At 40.3% G+C, this 18,766-nt stretch overlaps 1 protein-coding gene across 3 annotated transcripts in view; it reads right to left on the reverse strand.

Moving 5' to 3' along the window:
• Positions 1-224: 224 nt before the first annotated feature.
• CDKL4 (cyclin dependent kinase like 4) overlaps positions 225-18,766 on the reverse strand; it is a 57,301-nt gene continuing 38,759 nt past the window's right edge. For 2 of the 3 annotated variants that reach the window (XM_078444779.2, XM_078444780.2), the window contains exons 8-10: positions 17,910-17,966; positions 12,894-13,028; positions 6,114-10,011 (exon numbers count right to left, since the gene is read on the reverse strand). In XM_078444779.2, the coding sequence (XP_078300905.1) occupies positions 9,910-10,011; positions 12,894-13,028; positions 17,910-17,966 (294 nt within the window). In that variant the 3' untranslated portion in view covers positions 6,114-9,909. Of the gene's footprint in view, positions 1,245-6,113; positions 10,012-12,893; positions 13,029-17,909; positions 17,967-18,766 lie in introns of those variants that run through there. The other variant, XM_078444781.2, reaches the window with a different exon arrangement.

Consider the following 18,766-nt stretch of genomic DNA (forward strand, 5'->3'; position numbering starts at 1 on the left):
TTGCAGTTCGCGAGTTTGAGCCCCCATCGGCTCTGCACTAAGTGCAGAGCCTGCTTGGGATCCTCTCTCTTTCCCTCTCTCTCTGCCCCTCCCCTGCTTGTGCTTTCTCTCTCTGTCAAAATAAATAAATAAATAAATAAAAAGAAAATAAAACATATTTTAGAGATTTATTTGAATTCAATCTAAGATTATTTTCAAATTTACTTTATATAAGGTAATGCTGGGGTTCTTATATTAGGTAAGATCAAATACAACATGATTTTCTCAGACCTGAAAGTGGCAGGTAGTAGAAGGGGAAGATTAGCAAATCCATGAGGAAGGACATTGGATAACGGAGCAATTTCTATGCTTTTCTGTCAGAGCAGAAAGTGAGGTGATGGGTATTTGCTGAAGGAAGAAACTCATGACATAGGATAGGGTTTCCAATCGGAGAAAAGTAGATGCATGGCTAGAAAGGAGGATGATTAAGAAAAAGGAAGGGAGGAACGGTGGGGATCTCACGGCAGGGACTGTGGCAGGGATGAGTGACAAATGCCAATTCTTCCCCTAGGTGCACTTCTGATGGTTCCTCCCCTTTCCTTGTTTTTCCCTCACTGCCAGCATTTCTCAAAGATGAAGACCGACTCCTCTTCTCACTCACAGAACATCTTCACTGCCTTGCAAATATAAATTGTTCATAAGGTTTCAGTCGCCAAAGCACACACATTAAGACTTGTGTCTAGCATGGATCTCTTGCTTTTTTTCTCTAGTTGAGTTGCCAGTAACTAATCATCCTGGACAAACACAATATTACAATTGTTTTGTGTACTCCCCATACCTAAAGTGATTTTTCATAAAAATTTAGTTGTACCTCCCTAGCCAATTCTTCTGTCTCTGATGATTCTGGCCCCTCAGGAAGTCTCTTGGAGTTATGGTCAGATTATCTCATGATGCGGATATTGGTGTCTTCTCAAAGTTTTCTGGTGAGGTCTTAACTTGTGGTTAATCCCATCAGGCTGTTTCTTCTTGGTGGCTACATATTCCCTTGAAAGCTTGTTTTCTTCTGTGTCTGCCCAGTACCTGATAGCTTGATAGTGTTTGCTAGACAATAAGCAAACATTTCAAATAATGTCAATAAATTCAATCGATGTAAAAAGAAAAACTTGACATTTCTGTCCGCCAGAAGATAAGAGCCTTTTCATGCTGGAAATGCAAAAGCCAGCACATGCAAGATAGAAGCAGTTGAGGATGATGAGGTCTCACACCTTTTGGGGAGGAAATGAGGCAACCACTGTATTAAAAAAATATTCTAGATCAATGCCAGAGGGGAGCATGGTGACAGATGGGCACAATAGGTGAAGGGGATTAGGAGGCACCAATTTCCAGCTACAAAAGAAATAAGTCATGGGGATGGAAAGTACAACATGGGGAATATGGTCAATAATATTATAATGACTTTGTATGGTGACAGCTGGTAATATACTTCCTGTGATGAGCATTTTGAACTGTATATGAATGTTGAATCACTATGTTGTACACCCGAGACTAATACAGTATTTATGTCAACTATACTTCCATTATAAATAAATAAATAAATAAATGAATAAATAAATAAATAAATAGTCAAACCAGAAGAATTCTATGGGTTTCTTTCAAAGGACCACATATTAATGTAGAAGTTAATATATTCCCAAAGTTCTAGAAGGTAATAAAAGTAATAATCAATAGGAGCACCTGGGTAGTCCAGTCGATTAGGTGTCCAACTTCGGCTCAGGTCACGATCTCGCAGTTTGTGGGTTCAAGTGTGTCAGGCTCTGAGCTGTTGGCACAGCCTGCTTCAGATTCTGTGTCTCTCTCTCTCCCCACCCCTCCCCACTCATGCTCTGCCTCTCTCTCTCTCTCTCAAAAAAAAAAAAAAAACATAAAAAAAGTAAAGTAATTAATTATATAGCTCTTTCAATTACAGAGCACATTGACATCACTGTTTCATGTAATACTTTTAACCACCTCAGGTGTTAAGATTCTCATTTCAGGTGAAGTGTTATTATTCTCACTGTGGAGCTGAAGACACTGATGATCAAAAGTCATGATCTTGCAAGTGGCAAAGCCAAAATACAACCTCTGGTAGGATGTCTTTCTGGTTCAGAGAGAAAGGGGGAAATTGTGGAAACACAACGGTACCCATAGTCCTGAATACTCAAAGGTGCTAGAGACCTTTTTTAATGAGGAGAAGCTCTTTTCATGCAATTGGATAAGGCTTTTCCTCAACAGCCCAGAAGATGTTCAGTGGCTGATATCTGCTGAATGGGAGGCTCAGTGAGGAGACTGGTTAAAAACACCCAGTAGGACCCAAACTGACTGACTCTTATTTTGGGCAAGAGGTAGGACGCTAATAGTCTGGCATCTATCCAGTTATCTAACACAGATGTGAATATTTTTCTTGCAAAAAGAAGGAAGTTTCCTCTTCGGCCGCCGTAAAGAGATCGGGTAAATTTCTACTGACATCGTATGCAAGTGTTTGGTAAAATCCAATGTCTGGATCATTTCTTCATTACGGTTTTTTAGATTTCCTGCATAGGGTGGTGACACGTGTCTTATGAGAAGATGATGTCCTCTTTGGAAGCATAACAGCCTTGACTAAAATAAATAGGATCCAAAGAGAGAGGGCCAGTGGGTAGTAGGGAAGAATGATTTTCAGATTCCCAAGAGTGTATTTATAGTTCTAGGCTAAATAACTTCAGATCCCATGCCTTACTTTAAGTGTGCACATTATTTGAGAACATGCTTCTCAACTTTAATGGCACTCAGTTTAAAAACATACTCTGTTTCAGTTATCTATTGCTACATAACAAATCATCCCCAAACACAGTGGCTTAAAACAATTGACTGTTTCTCATAATTTTGGAGGTGGATTGGTCTCAGCTGGGCAGTTTTCCTGTTCTACTTGACACTTAACTTGGCCACAGTCAGCTGGTGGCTGCTCTGAGTTACAAGGTCCAGGAAGGCTTTACTCCCATGACTGGCCCCTTGGTGCTCCTCCAGTGACCTCTTTCTCTTCACACGGTATCTTATCATCTGGAGGCCTAGCCTAAGCTTCTTCACAGCGTGGTGGCTCGCTTCCCCAGAGAGACAAAGCAGAGGATGACAGGCTTTTCAAGACCTAGGCCCCAAAATGGCATAGAGGGACATCTGTTGCATTCTATTAGTCTAAGGAAGTCACTGGTCACAAGGTGGGGTGGGAGAGGGAGCCTTCACCTCTTGATAAAAGGAATGGCAAAGTGTCATTGCAAAAGGCCTATGGAATGGGAGAAATCGTTGCAGTCAGCCTTGGAAAGAATCCACTATTCTCTTTCAACATAAGCGCTATTAAAAATCATGAAAGCAGAAAGGCTAGTTCAAAAGAAAATAAAAGAAATGGAAGCATCTTTAAGTAATGACCTCATTCATTATGGTACTAATTGTCTTTCTGTCTTTTGATCATTGGTCTAAGTTTGGTCTTGAGACTTTTCACCTTTTTAAGCCTACAACAGAAACCATTGTTAGGACCTGGAATTGAAGTTGTGAGAAAATTTCATATTTTGTAGCTTAAGTGCTGGGAAGGGTCAGAGAAATATTTTGATAAATCGCAAGAAAAAGAATCTTACAGCCTCAAAGGAAATGTTCTCAGGGATAATCGTCGATCGGGTTGGACTGGAAGAGATTTTGTTAGTTTTTTCATTTTGTGAAAATTCCCAACCCAAGGCACAAAAAGGAATAGTTACTCCATCAACTGTTCAGATATTCCAACGGAGAGGAAATTAAACGAGTTCTGAACTTTCTATGTGAATGTGACTTTTTCTCACTTAAATACAAAGTATTAGGCAACAGACTAACAGAAGAGTTGAATGGAAGTAAGGAGACAGGAATATTTCTAACTTTTATTAAAATAAGCTAGAGAACATATTCAGGTTAAGTTATATATACAAATATAAGGTCACCAAAGTATTTAAGCCCGTATTTAGGTTCTGTAAGTAACTTAAGCTAAATTTTAAAAGTATTATGTATATTTAACATGCTACAACTAAAAGTTTGTAGTGAATTGCTTCTGGTAGCATAAGTTGTCATTATGCAAATTATCACATGCTAATGAATATATGGCTACAATTTCATGCGATTTGAAATAGATCTGCTTCCGTACTAATATATTCTAAAATCATAAGTAGACACAACATCTTCAAGGTGACAATATTGACAGATATGGTCAGTGACTAGTGTTCACAACAGAAAGACAAATTTTAACTTTATAAATGCAAGGTGTTTATACTCCTGTTAAGTAGGGTAGTAACCGATTTTCAGCTTGAGTAAATTGCAGGTTAAATATAAAGTAGCCCGAACCTGAGTCTGTGCTGCTCAAATACAACATGGTTATAATTTATATATATTTGCAGAATTCCTTTAAGTTTTCACCTACTGAAAGTTACTAAAAGTTTTGCTGAAGTTAGAAATGCCCTAAGAGTTCTTTGCCTTAATAGGTATCTTAAATTAAGATATTAATTAATAGCATCTTAATTAAGCATCTTAATTAATTAATTAATAGCATCTTAAATTAAGATGCTATTTCATAGCATAGGTGTCATATTCAAGCCAACTGGAGTTAGATGAAAACATCAAAGAATGAAAAAAATAAAATAAAAAAATAAAAACAAAGAATGATTACATATTACTCTGTGTTTTCAAAGCACACCTGTTTTATTTACATTAACTAAAATTTAGCGATAATTAGCTTTAAAGCCCACTTCAGTTTATAAGATGTAACCTCTGTTAGATGATTGTCTGCAAACTACTATTGACTCGGCAGAACTAGCAGGGAGTGGTGGCGGGTGTGTGTTTGTGTGAGTGTGAAAGCAAGCAAGCAAGGGAGAGATGAGAGAGGGGGAAGGAGAGAGGGAGAAACAGGGAGAGATCTCTTAGCTCCTGGTTAGATAAAAAAACCCCAAATTTAGGGGCACCTGGGTGGCTCAGTCAGTTGGGCATCTGACTTTGGCTCAGGTCATGATCTCACAGTTCGTGGGTTCAAGCCCCACATCGGGATCTCTGCTGTCAGCCTGTCAGCACACAGCCCGCTTCAGATCCTGTCCCCCTCTCTTTACCCCTCCTCCATTGCACTCTCCCCTCCAAAAACAAATATTTTTTAAAAACCCCAAATTTTATCTCAGTATTATTAATGAGAAACAATCTCTACAAAGCCTCTTCTAGTGGGAGAGATGTCCAGGACAGAAACATCATGTACTATTGAAAATCACAGGAGCCCTAGAAATCAGCTAGTTTATCTCTTCCCTTATTTACAAATGAGAAAATGAAGGCACAGAAAAGTCACATGTTGTGAAGAAGCTACACAGAGATTTGCAAGCCAGGCCAAGAACCTGGTGTCCTAACTCCCAGACCAAATGATATATTAGTCATTAAACCTACCACTCTTAAAGACTGTCTTTTACTAAAACAAGAATGAAGTTGCTGAATTCATGGTTTTAATGGAAAATGAACACACACAAACCCAGCACATTACCTTGTCATGTGAGTGGCATTTTGTCCTTCTGTCTTGGTTATGTGCATCACAAATCTGTATAACCATATGCATCACAAGTCTGTATATTTGTATATAATGCATATATATGCATTACAACTCTGAATCTGCGATTCAGCTAATACCTTATACTGACTTCCTAATGTTTTCAAGATTTTAAGGTTTGTGGAATTTTAGGATCATTCTTCTTCTGGTAGTATGTTTTAATTAACCAAAAAAGCTAGGTTTTTGTTATTGTTGTTGTTGCTGCTGTTGTTTTCTTTGGTTGTTTTTTCAGAATTCTGTGCCATTCAAGCTGTCCCAAACCCAGGATTGGAAATCATTAGTGGTGACAAATGATTAAGAAAGTGCCATCTTGGGGTGCCTGGGTGGCTCAGCTGGTTAAGCATCCAACTTTGGCTCAGGTCACGATCTCACAGTTGGTAGGTTTGAGCCCCGCGTTGAGCTCTGTGCTGACAGCTCGGAGCCTGGAGCCTGCTTCAGATTCTGTGTCTCCCTCTCTCTCTGCTCTCCCCCCACTCATGCTCTGTCTCTCTCTCAAAAATAAATATTAAAAAAAATTTTTTAAAAGAAAAGAAAAGAAAGTGCCATCTTTTTTTAAAAACAGTATTCCTATGGCAAGGCAGCTGAAGAACCATAAAAACATCTTCAGAATTGAGAATTCTTTCAAAATAACTTATAAATTTTCTTAGTCTTATAGTCTGGGAGATCTGCAAGATCAATGAAGAAGAGTAATATGGCTCACTTAAAAGAGGGAACATCTATTCCTGCCCACTTCTTTCTTTCCTACCCTAGAGCTTTGTTTTTACTCCTTACTCAATTATCTCCCTAATCCAAAGCATTCAAAAGCCTCTCAAATACAACTTAAAAAAATTTTTTTTAATGTTTATTTATTTTTGAGAGACAGAGACAGAGACAGAGAATGAGCAGGGGAGGGGCAGATAGAGACGGAGACACAGAATCCAAAGCAGGCTCCAGGCTCAGAGCTGTCAGCACAGAGCCCAATGCGGGGCTCAAACCCATGAACTGGGAGATCATGACCTGAGCTGAAGTCAGACGCTTAATCAACTTACCCACCCAGGCGTCCCTCAAATACAACTTTTTAATAATTTCAGTCTAGTTAAAATAATCTTCAAAAAGTGACCCTCCCCCTCCCCCCCCAAAAAAGGGCTTTGTGGTTGGGGCAAGTTGGAACAAGTGCATTCAGATATCACCAGGACTGAAATGGAGACCAAAGGTAGCCTTACAGGGCTGATAAAGGTCTACGAGGTGTCCTTTTCTATGGTGTATTTCTTTCTTCCCTGAAGAAGAAGCAAGAGCACAAAGGAGTACAGTCTGCATTTTTAGTTCTCTGTAAAGAGCTCTTCAAACAAAACGGAACAAGGCAAAACAAAACAAAACAAAAAACAAAACAAAACAAAACACAATACAAAAGAGCTGCTTGGCTGCTTGGAGATTCTCAGGTACAAAGTGGAGGAAACCTGGGGTGTGAACGGGTCATGCCGAGGTGGAGGAAAGGAGAGTACTCGGGTGGCATCACTCACCACGGCCCCGCGGTACCTGGGTGGCACCAGGAAAGAGCTATATCCGTAAATTAAAAAGCCTGACCAGTGCCGCGGTGACAGAAGCGGCAGGTAAGCCAGAAACTGGACATGGATGGAAAGAAAACGCCTGGTTACAGAGTTGTGTGGGCCTCTGTGAAGAGCCTGATTAAGTTGTACAAAACCCACTACTTAATTTGGGCACGAGACCCTCAGGTGCCACTGTCTTACGTGTGGCTGAGAAACCGGCCTTGAGACAGAAAGACTTGCAGGTTGAGGTCCGTGTGCCTGCGTGACTGAGCCGGCGACAGGGCTACGTGGCCCCGGGACGCCCAGGGAAAGTGCGGGGTGCAAAAGTCGTCAGAAGAGTGTTTTCCCTGGTAGTGAAAGAACATTTTCCCAAGCATTGGGTGCTTCCTCCTCTCCTCTCCTCTCCCCTCCCCAGTGATCTCTAGATGATGGATTTGTCTAAGGAAAAAAACTGAGAGAGAGAAATGCCAGTTTTGTTAATTCTTAAATGTAAGCAAAAATAAGAAAAGCAGTCACCCTATCAACCCTTACCAAACTCTCCACTGTTGTCTGAAGCATGATTATAAGCAAAATGGGTATTGGAGTTGTGTGTATTCTGAACTTCTCTGTGTGTGTGTGTGTGGGATAGAATCTAGATATTTAGGAGAGCTGGAGCAGCATGAGTGGCTTGGCAGTAAGAAGGCTTACATGAAAAAAACACTATGAAAATAAAAAAGAAATCTTTCATCGAAGATGCCTTCTATCTTTTATTTCTCAAATTCCTTGTGCCTGTGGTATCATCATCTAATTAAAAATGCAAGAAACTTACAAATGTGAAGAGGCGCCTTCTTAATGATAAGATGACAATAAGAAGACCGTAGCAGCTTATATTCACACTAAGCATGTTCAATGGCCAAATAAGTCCACTTAAAATGTTCTTCCGGTGAGCAAGAAACCATTGTTGAGATGCCATAATTCCCAAGTAAAGAGATGCTCCCAAGTAACGCAACAGGCTTCTCTAGAAGTTTACATAGCCATGTTTATAAATGCAATAAACTTTTAGAGGATGAACATCAGATGTTAGTGTGTTTTCCTAAAAACAATTTATGCTCGATATTTTGGTTCCTGACACAAGGCATTTCTGGAATCATGTGTATTTGCACAATTTGACAACGTTCAGGTCAGCATTCCAGACCCAGGAGCAGAAAAGAGCTAATAACCTTATTAATTTATGACTATTTTGTGCCTTTATGCCAGACAGTGATAGACAACCCCATGCTATTATTTTACATGAGTTCCTTGTAAGCAAACTAAAAGTCCGTTACACAGACGGCATTGTTCTTAGACGTCTAGGATAAAAGGCATCTACCATGATGTTTCAAAACTTATAAATATATATGTGTTATGTGTGTATACATACATGTACATATATATGTATATATATATAAGTATATATATGTGTGTATACATTTATATATGTATATATATATATAAGTATATATATATATATGTGTATACATTTATATATGTATGTATGTAGGAATATCTGTCCAGTTCACTTGGGAAAATATCCCAGTGTAAATTGGGCTTGCCTAGTGAGGTATCTTGTTTGCTTCTCTTTTTTGGTAGCAGACACAAAATGAAGTTAACTGAAAAGATAATCTTTCTGCTGTCGGAAGCATTTACAAACCTGATCTGGCATGCTACACAAGTTTAGGGCTGCACAAATTCACAGAGGCTTTGGATGCAAATGTTTGGAAAAGTATCGACAGTGAACTATTTAGGAAACACACTCACCGGATAGGTCTAGGTACTGAAATGACTGAGCCAGGAGAAAAGAGTAAGAAACCATAATGTACCAAAGGACAGCATTATGTGATGAGCATGATAATTCCTTGTAGCTCTGGAATCTGCCCTGGAAACAAGGGATAAACTACACGACACTTCAGGCTCCCTTTCTGCACCAATATAAAATCCAGCATTACTCAAAAGTCCTGGTTACAACAAGAGTGATTAAATGCAGAAACATAATGTCATTCCTTTCTCAGAAGCATCATGCTGAGCACAAGTTGTCAGGTGCAAAAGAATATAGGTTCTATGATTCCCTTGATTTCAAATCCCCAAATAGGAAAAACTAATCACTAGTGACAGAAAAAGCAGATCCATGGCTGTCTGGGGCCAGTGATCTTGGGAAGATTTACTACAAAAGGCTGTGGAGAACATTTTAAGCTTGATGACCATGTTTTATATCTTCCTTTGGTCAGGCCGTGCATGTGTATACATTTGCTGAAATCCAGGGAAAAGTTCTGCACTTAAAATAAGTACGTTTATTATATGTAAAACATACCTCATTAAAGTTAGTTTTTGAAATTGAAAGAAAAAAAAAAAAAAGAAAGAAACATGATATCATTCCCTGCACAAACAACAGCTAGGCAAGCTATTTGGATAATGCTCTAAGACATTATGTGGTCAGGTAAACCAAAACGATATATGTAAATCTCTTTCAAGAATCAAAGTACAAGCCCACAAATTCTCAACATAAATTGCCTCAGGAGGGGCTGCTCTGATGAAATTGAAAATGTCTCCTCCATATGTGCAGTTTCAGACTCCATAACATTTAAAGAAAATGTTCTAGAAGATAAAGTTGGCATGTAAAAAGCACGGGCAGAGGAATCAGTAATGATCAGAGCAAAACAATTCTAGAAGGCATCTTAATTTTCATATGGCTCATTTGCATTTGAAACACTAAGAATTCCTATCTCTCTTGCACGGAAATGTGTACATATTAAATTACTTTCCACTTGAAAGAACATTTTCCTAAATGTTTGGAAGATGATCAAATTTTAACTGGAGGACTTGTTTTCTTCCATCAGGTGTGGGGGAGATGTGGCTTCCTGGTATGAGAGGCAACAGTTGATTCTAATAGCAGAACAAGACAAAAATAAGAAAGTAAATTGAAAAGAATTCCTATTTGTACAGTTTGATTTAAAGATGGTAAAACGAAAAGAATACACACGGTACAAAGATGTCAAAAGACATCAATTTTAAAACCAAATAGGGTTACCTTTCCAAGAATTGTGATATTCTGATACTTGGAAATTAGGTTCCATTACTTACTCTATGATTCTCATGGAGGTAGTTGATTTATTTCAGGATGTTCATTTTTGAGTATCCAGGCAGTGTTTAAAAGCTAGATGCCCACCAGCTGTTAGACAATAATTCCAAGAGTCTACATTCTACCTATCTCAAAATTTTAATTTTAGGATACTGGCAAAACAGTAAAGATTTAAAACCTCTTTCCTATACATTTAAACAATTTCTAATGTTTATTTATTTTTTGAGAGAGAGAGACAGAGAGAGACAGAGACAAAGACAGAGACAGAGAGTGAGCAGGGGAGGGGCAGAGAAAGAAGGAGACCCAGAATCCAAAGCAGGCTCCAGGCTCTGAGCTGTCAGCACGGAGCCTGATGTGGGGCTCGAACTCACGAACAGCGATATCATGACCCGAGCTGAAGTCAAACGCTTAACCAACTGAGCCACCCAGGTGCCCCATACTATACATTTTAAACAAAATTTAGTCTTTAAGGAAATTGCTGGTCACTCATCAGAGATCTAGATGATATCCAGATAGGAATTTGAACTCACAAAATGAAACCACACTGAATGAAAAGATTTTCTTGAATTTTTAGTTTATTTTCTGATATGGTAAAATGTTTAGGCAAGAGGTGCATATCAGAAAGAAAATCGGAACTTGAAAGACATTCCTGTTGGGGCACCTCTGTGGCTCAGTCGGTTAAGCCTCCGACTTTGGCTCAGGTCACGATCTCACAGTTTGTGAGTTCGAGCCCCCAGTCGGGCTCTGTGCAGACCGCTGGGAGCCTGGAGCCTGCTTCGGATTCTGTGCCTCTCTGTGTCCCTCCTCTGTTCATGCTCTCTGTCTCTCTCTCAAAATAAATAAATAAACATTAAAAAAAAAAAGGACAGGGGCGCCTGGGTGGCTCAGTCGGTTGGGTGTCCGACTTCAGCTCAGGTCACGATCTCGCGGTCGGTGGGTTCGAACCCCGCGTCGGGCTCTGGGCTGACAGCTCAGAGCCTGGAGCCTGCTTCCGATTCTGTGTCTCCCTCTCTCTCTCTGCCCTTCCCCCGTTCATGCTCTGTCTCTCTCTGTCTCAAAAATAAATAAACGTTAAAAAAAAAAATTAAAAAAAAAAAAAAAGGACAAAAGAAAGGAAGACATCCCTGTCTTTCTCTTGGCCTTGCCCTCCAGAGACTTTACCTGCTGGTGGAAGATGTTTAGGCTTGGTCTTAATAGTGGGTGCCCTAGAAAGGCTTTCTCATAAAGGGGACAGGATGCAGTTGACTAAACACAGAGAACGTGAAGTAACCTCTGTATGTGCTGTTCTTCGTGCTTCTTCTCTTTTTGGAGAAATAAAGTCCCTGAGCTGTATCAGCCAGGCTACAGGGTAATAAGGAATGGAAAACACTATGACCTGGAGACTTAGGAGGCCAGCATCCCTACCTGCTCGAGGCTGGTAGAACTTGAATCAGGAACCCAGGGGCGGGATGGAGCGGTGTTGCTGTTCACCCTCCCAGGTTAAGTGTGGGGAATCTGGTGAGCTGTTTGTAAGGCGACAGTGTTTTTACACACAGTTCACCCTGTATTTCAGACTGCCGCCTCAGACGTAGTTGAGCAAACCCTACTCTTTTGGTTAAGTAAAGTGTGCTGGGCTTGACTTGCAAACACATAACTTAAACAGTAAAAGGTAAAACGGTCTGTGTGGTAAAAATTGGGAAATCATCTTAACATGTCATCTTACTGATTGGCTTGGTTTTTCTCTCTCAACAAACTTCAATTTGCATGAGCCAAAGGCTGAAAACAACAAAACCTGCTTTCTCCCTTTACGGTAGACATGCTAAGGAGAAGATCAATGACCAATAAGTAGGTCAAAGGTGGAAGATTAAGTAAACACAGAATGGGATGATTGTCGGTCTGATCAATTGAGAATTACATCCTCACTTATGAATGAGCAGTGTTCATCTATTTACTTATCTGTTTATTTTGGATAATGTTTACCAAGTACTATGTGTGGGTCAGACATTGTTTTAGGTGCTGGGGACACAAGATGTAAAGTAAACCCCAAACCAAAACAAACTTACTTCCGTGGGGTTTATGTTTTAGCTTCAAGGTTTTTCTGGAACCAGGTAAAAGGTAGCCCCCTAATAAGCTGCAGAGTCACTGTCACGTTCCTCGTGTTATCTTACAATGTCGGCACATTTTGGGGTAAAATTTGGTTCCCAGGTGTTTGCATTTCTTCTCTTAGTATCTGCCAGAGCTGTCCTTGATTTTGAGGAAAAGCCTAGGGAAGGCGGACTTTGCTGCCTGCCATTGGTAAAAAGACAGGAAGAGTCAAGTTTCCCCTATGGTGTGTCTGGAGGCTACAGAAGGTTCCAGATTCCTCTGCGATGTTGACATTCAGTCCTGCTGTAATCTGGGTTTTATTGTACGAAGTTGTTGTATTTCGGGTACACGATCTGGCAGGTGAGCTATCCAATAGGTGAGCTATCTAATCAGTGTAGCTAAAAGTTGATTCAAGTGTATTTGGAATTAAGATTCTGCAATGATCTGGGTGTTTTTGTAGTTTTATGGTTTTATTATGCCAATCACTGAAATGTACTAAGATAAACAAATACAACTAAACCAGTGCAAACAAAGGTCTTGGTGTCCACCTGGTCTCACTTTGAAAGATAGAAAGGAAAAAAAGAATCATTTTTATAGCATTTTAACTTTTGAACAGAGGTACCTGCTGACGTCTTCTGTTCCTTCCTTCATTGCGTGCTTTTCTTTTAATTTGGTCCTCTCGAAAAGAATCAAAGTAGGGGCTCTCCAGGAGTTGGGCACAGGTTAATCTGTCATCAGGATTCATCTTCAGACACTCCTTTGGAAGAAAAGAAAAAAGGTATTAGAATTTTGTTGCTATTTTCTTACTGTGCCCCCAAACTGAATAACTTGTTAAGAGCAAATAGGAGTTTACAAAATCTTCAAGTTTGTGTACCATCAAGTACTCGAAACTTGTTAATAACTAGAATTGCTTTTCTTTTGTCATTCCAAAGTCTTTTGAGGGTAGAAATGAACATCTGGGGTCTCTGGAAGGGGGTGACAGGTAGATCAGGTGTTTCTACCAATGACAGCTCTTCATCACTCGTCAAAGCAAATAGTTTGTGAGACACTTCATGTGTGATTCCGAGTATGATCCCGGGACCAGCAGCATCAGTGTTACGTGGGAACTTGTAAATGTAGTTCCTCCTGAATCAAAAGCACTGGGGGTGGGGTCTAACCATCTGCATTTGAGAAGCCCTGATACCTGCTCAAGTTTGAGAGCCATTGGTTTAGGGGGACAGCTGAAGTATTAGTCTTAGTAACGAAACAAACCTAAAATCTGGATAATTGGTATATATATTCATATAGGAATAACTAGAGGCAAAAAGGAAAATGTAGCACCATCACCCTTTATACGAGAGGCTACTAGAAGCCTCTCGCTTTGCCTTCAAGAGTGGGGAGGACTCTGGCAGCCGTGGGGTTGGTAGAATCCTGACACAAAGATTTTCTTCAAAAAGCCGTGATACTACTTGAGTACTCAGAGAATGGGACTTTTCCCATGAAGAAAGACAGATTATGATCTATAAAGAACTAGAGCAGCCTCAGATCACCGAGGCACAGGAGACCTGAAATTTCTTGCCTTGTGACTGTACTAGAGAAGTAAAATCTATCAATCCAACGGGCTTAGTTTTGAGGCATACTTGCATTGACTGAGGCTACCCCAGCTTGGGCTGCTCTGTGGTGTCTGTTCCTTCCTAACCCCGGCTGACCTCAGGTCTCTGAGATCCCTGCAAATGCCACTACCCCTACTGTCTCAATTGCCCTTCAGAGCCGCCTTGGACCTGGTTTTAAGAAACAACCCTGCTTGGCATAATTAGATTCTCCTGTCCCTACTTGCAGGGGTCACTACTTGCTCCAAGCAGACCCCCTCCCCCCATCCCACCCCCAAGTTAATGATCCATGCCATAATTAAGTCTAGCTACTACTGGGAGTCTGTCTCCTCAAACCCTAACGCTGTCAGGACTATAACCAGCACAGAAGGACAACTTTGAATGTAAACTGTGGGAGTCTCTATTTCTTTATCACTTCATTCTGGCATTTGCCTCCACCATTCCACTTAAGTGGCTCTTGTTATCCACATCTATGATCTCTATCTACACTTGTGTATCCTTAAGTCCAATAGGTAGCTTGTGTTCTCATCTCCATGGTGTTAGACACTACTGACCATATCCTCCTCCTTGAAACTCCCTTTGGCTTCTCTGATGCCTCCCTTTCCTTCCTCCTACCTCATGACCACCACTGTTCAAACCAACCTGTGTTGACTTACCTTCTACTCTGCAATGGGTGGATGGGATTCCTTAATGCTCCCCTGTCTCCTTACCTGTTTCTAGCTGATTTTAAATGGTTTCAATTATTAAGGTTTACCAGAGACTTCCATGTGTATAGTTCTGGTCCAGACCTCTCCTTTGAACTCCAGACCCACATATGCAATGGCCTACTTAACATTTCTGATTTATCTCAGGGGCACTGCTACAGGTTGAACTGTGTTCCCCCAAACTGTGTTGAAGTCCTAACCCCCCAGTGTCTCACTGTGTGCCCTTATTTGGAAATAGGGTCTTTGCAAATGTAAATAGTTAAGATGAGGCCATAATGGAATAGGGTGGGCCCTACTCCAACGGAATTGTGTTCTTGTAAGAGGGAAGACAGCGCAAAGACAGACATAGAGAGAGCACCAGAAGACAGGGGCCAAGACCGGAGTTCTGCTGTCACAAGCTCAAGAATGTCTGGAACATCCACCCTGAGAGTTTCAGAAAGAGCATGGCCCTTTATGAAGCCGGTAAAGGCCAGGAACGATCCACCCTGAAAGTTTCAGAAAGAGCATGGCCCTGTTAACATCTTGGTTTGAGACTTCTAGTCTCCAGAAGAGTAAGAATAAATTTCTGCTGCTTGCGGCCACCCAGTTTGTGGTACTTGGCTACAACAGTCCTAGGAAACTGGTACACATAGCTTACATTCGCTGCCCTCTACTCTATTTACTCCCCAGATCTGAATCATAACTGAGTCTTACCAGTTTTACTTCCAATCATGCGTTGAATTCATTCATTTTCTTTAGTGGGCTTTCAATCTGTTGAAATCTAGTCTACTAAATACCTACGGGTTTTTACTATAAAGAATATTTTTAGAGGGGCGCCTGGGTGGCTCAGTCGGTTGAGCATTCGACTTCAGCTCAGGTCATGATCTCACGGTTTGTGGGTTTGAGCCCCGTGTCGGGCTCTGTACTGACAGTTCAGAGCCTGGAGCCTGCTTCGGATTCCATGTCTCCTTCTCTCTCTGCCCCTCTCCCACTTGTGCTCTGTCTCTCTCTGTCTCTCAAAAATAAATAAATGTAAAAAAAAATTTTTTAATAAAGAATATTTTTAGATTCTAAGATGAAGCTGTTAATGCTGAGCTGTTCCATGGGGCCTGGGCTAGAATGATGTCCTGTTTTGTTAGTTTTAGGAGCCGTGCGATGAACTGGGTGGAGTTGAGGCTTCTGAGTTGTTGACTGCCTGGGTTAATGACTTTCTACGTACCAAGAGGCTGATGAATTCTCAGAGGTGTTCCCTGATCAGAGTGTTCCCAACCTGGGAAAGGTTTTAAAGATGAGGGACGAGAAATTGGAACTGCAAAGTACATGTCAGGATCCTTTTCTCGAAACTTCAAATTTCACAGAAAACCCTTAAAAATATTTCCAAGAGTCGACAGACTTCTTTGACCAGATTAAACTGATAGAGTGACAGGATGTTATGCCTATGAAAGCAACCGGGAAATAAATAATCCAGTGTCTATTGTGTCTCATAATGAAGAGAACACAAGAACTCTGCCATAGATTGGCCATTGCAGGCCACCACTGACTTTGGCACAGTCATTGGCTGGCACTTCATCCATCTGAGCAGCCGCCTGCATAGATGATGGCCTCGTTCCATGGGATAATGACTTGTTATGGCAGCTGGTATTTATTTGTTGTTAAAGATGTCTCAATTGCAATTAGTGAAAGAAAGCCTTCCTTCATCTAACCTGGGGCAGGTGTCTAGGAGATAGGGTGTGACCCACAGAACAGCACAATCCTTGATGCACTTAGAGAATCCTTGGATCTCAGGTCAGACATTACAGGTATAAATCAAATGGCTCAGTGACAAAACCAGCTTCATCCAGAATCTTGGGCAGGGCAACAGAGTACTTCACCTTTGGAGCTGAGGACAGGGATCTGTCCTATACCTTGCGAGTTTTTCTGCCCTGGAGTTGCAGGGCAACTTAAGTTTTCTCTCTGGTTAGTTAGAGGAGTAACCAGAACAAGGCTTGGCCTGCACCTCAGAATGGGTTGGGTTTACAGTGCTTGACAGACACCCTCCCTGCAGGAGGTTTTGTTAAATTGCAGGTGGGTCAGAACAACCTGTCCAGAACAAGGTTGGGGAACTGGACTTCTAGGGCAGGGCCTGCGGAGTGCTGAGTTAAGGCAGGTCAGAGCAGTGAGGCAGACAGAAGGCAGCTGAGGGCCAGTGAAGCAGTGGTAAAGGCAAGTCTGAGGCGTCAGGCTCTCAGGAGGACTCAGACCAGAGGCATCCAGCACCCTGGATAGCACCTTGGCAGCGACCAACACTAGCACAATGGCTAGTCTACAAAATGGACGCTAGGTCATTCAGATGGTTCTACCTTCTAGATCAGATGATTTCCAAGCTAGGCTGTAAATCATAATCACCTACGGGGATGTTTAAAGATACCAATTCCAAGGCCCTATTCATAGAGATTCTACTTTGGTAAATCTGAGGTTAGATACTGGAATGTATATTTTTAAAAAGCTCATTCTGATGAGTAGTCATTCTGATGAATAGTATTGAAGCCACGGCTATAGATAGAATTTAATTGGTTGTTAAAGATAGATATCCTTACTGATATCTCCATCTGTATCCCACTAAGAGCTTTTAGAATCCATGGTGGATGTAAGAGTCACACCTTCTAGCATTGGATCCTTTGGTCAAGCATGAATGGCAGACTCGTAATAGGCGAATTTCTTCTGCTTTTTATTAGAATTCATCCTTTGACTATTTCTTGTGGGCATAGTCTAGGGGCTATTTCTGGTGTCTGCATGTCTTCTGTGTTTTCCTGGTCTACTAATTTTTTTAAATGATCTTAAATTGTATTTAACCCAGTGTATCCAAAACATTATCAGTTCAACATGTAATTAATATCCTAAAGATTCTTATTGAAATATTTAATATTATTTTAGAGTTATTTTCATAGAAATCTAGTACATCTTCATTCTAATTAGCCATATTACAAGTGCTCAATAGTAATATGTAGCTGGTGACTACTATCTTGGACAGTACAATTCTAGACCTTCAAATTTAAGGAGTACATTCATCCTCATAAATTTCTATAGTCTGAATATACTGACTTAACAGTAAATTTCCTAATAAATGCAAAAGCAGTAATGGTGTTCATCACAGCAAACACTAATTATACTCTTTTGTCTTCAACTAGTTTTAATGGACATGTTAGAAAGATTACAGCTTCAACTACTGATGTTCCTTTAACTGTAATTATTTTACAGTTCCTTATTATTTTCAATGACTACATCCTACCTTGGCATTATTTGCCCTACCATCAACCCCTCCCAGAATTACCAGCTTCAATTATTACAATTAACAGTCAATAATGGTTATACTTGATTCTTAAGTACCTTCATGAAATTCAAAGACATGGGATGAGCTTCTGAAAACTTTTCTTCAAGAGTTTCCTAGAAAACAAAATAAAGAATTTCAATGTTACACAACAACAAAGTTATATTTAGTTTTGAAAACATTAGCAATAAGAACACTTTGGTAAAAGACTTTCCCCTATAGGTTAGATGGTTCCTTTTAAGGATTTTTAAAAAGTCCTGTTTTTATATAATTTTGCACTATAGTGTAAAGGTTTAAAAAGCAAAAGTTGGAATTATTTTCTTAATTTCACAATGTCTTGCAATTGATGCTTTATAAACGTGACCTTCAAATGTCCCTGAAATCCTACAACAGTATTTTGTTTTATTTTATTTTTTCTACAACAGTACTTTAATATCTGATCTGTGCCAGATCTGTTACAGGGACCCTTTGTGCATTAATGCAAATATGTTGAGTTACATGTGTGAGAACTACAGAGAGCGACAGAATGAGGGACCCTGGGTGGCTCAGTTGGTTAAGTGTCTGATTCTTGATTTTGGCTCAGGTCATGATCTCCTGGTGGTGAGATAGAGCCCTGCCTCAGACTCCACGCATGGATCCTGCTTGGGATTCTCTCCCTCTCCTCTCTCTTTGCCCCTCCCTCACTTGTGAGCACACTCCCTCCATCTCTCCCTCAAAATAAAAACTTTTTTATATTTATTTAAAAAATAAATTTTAAACATTTTTTTAGATGTTTAAAAAATAAAAAAAATTTAAAAATAAATTTTAAGCACATTTTTAAAAACTTAAAAAAAAAAGCAACAGAATGCTAAACACAAAATTCAGGATAGTAGGGAGGGAAGAGGATGGGATTGAGGGAGGAGCACCTGGGGAAGGG

The sequence above is a fragment of the Panthera onca genome, chromosome A3 (genome assembly GCF_046562875.1).
Source record: "Panthera onca isolate mPanOnc1 chromosome A3, mPanOnc1 haplotype 2, whole genome shotgun sequence".
In the NCBI taxonomy this organism is placed as follows: domain Eukaryota; kingdom Metazoa; phylum Chordata; class Mammalia; order Carnivora; family Felidae; genus Panthera; species Panthera onca.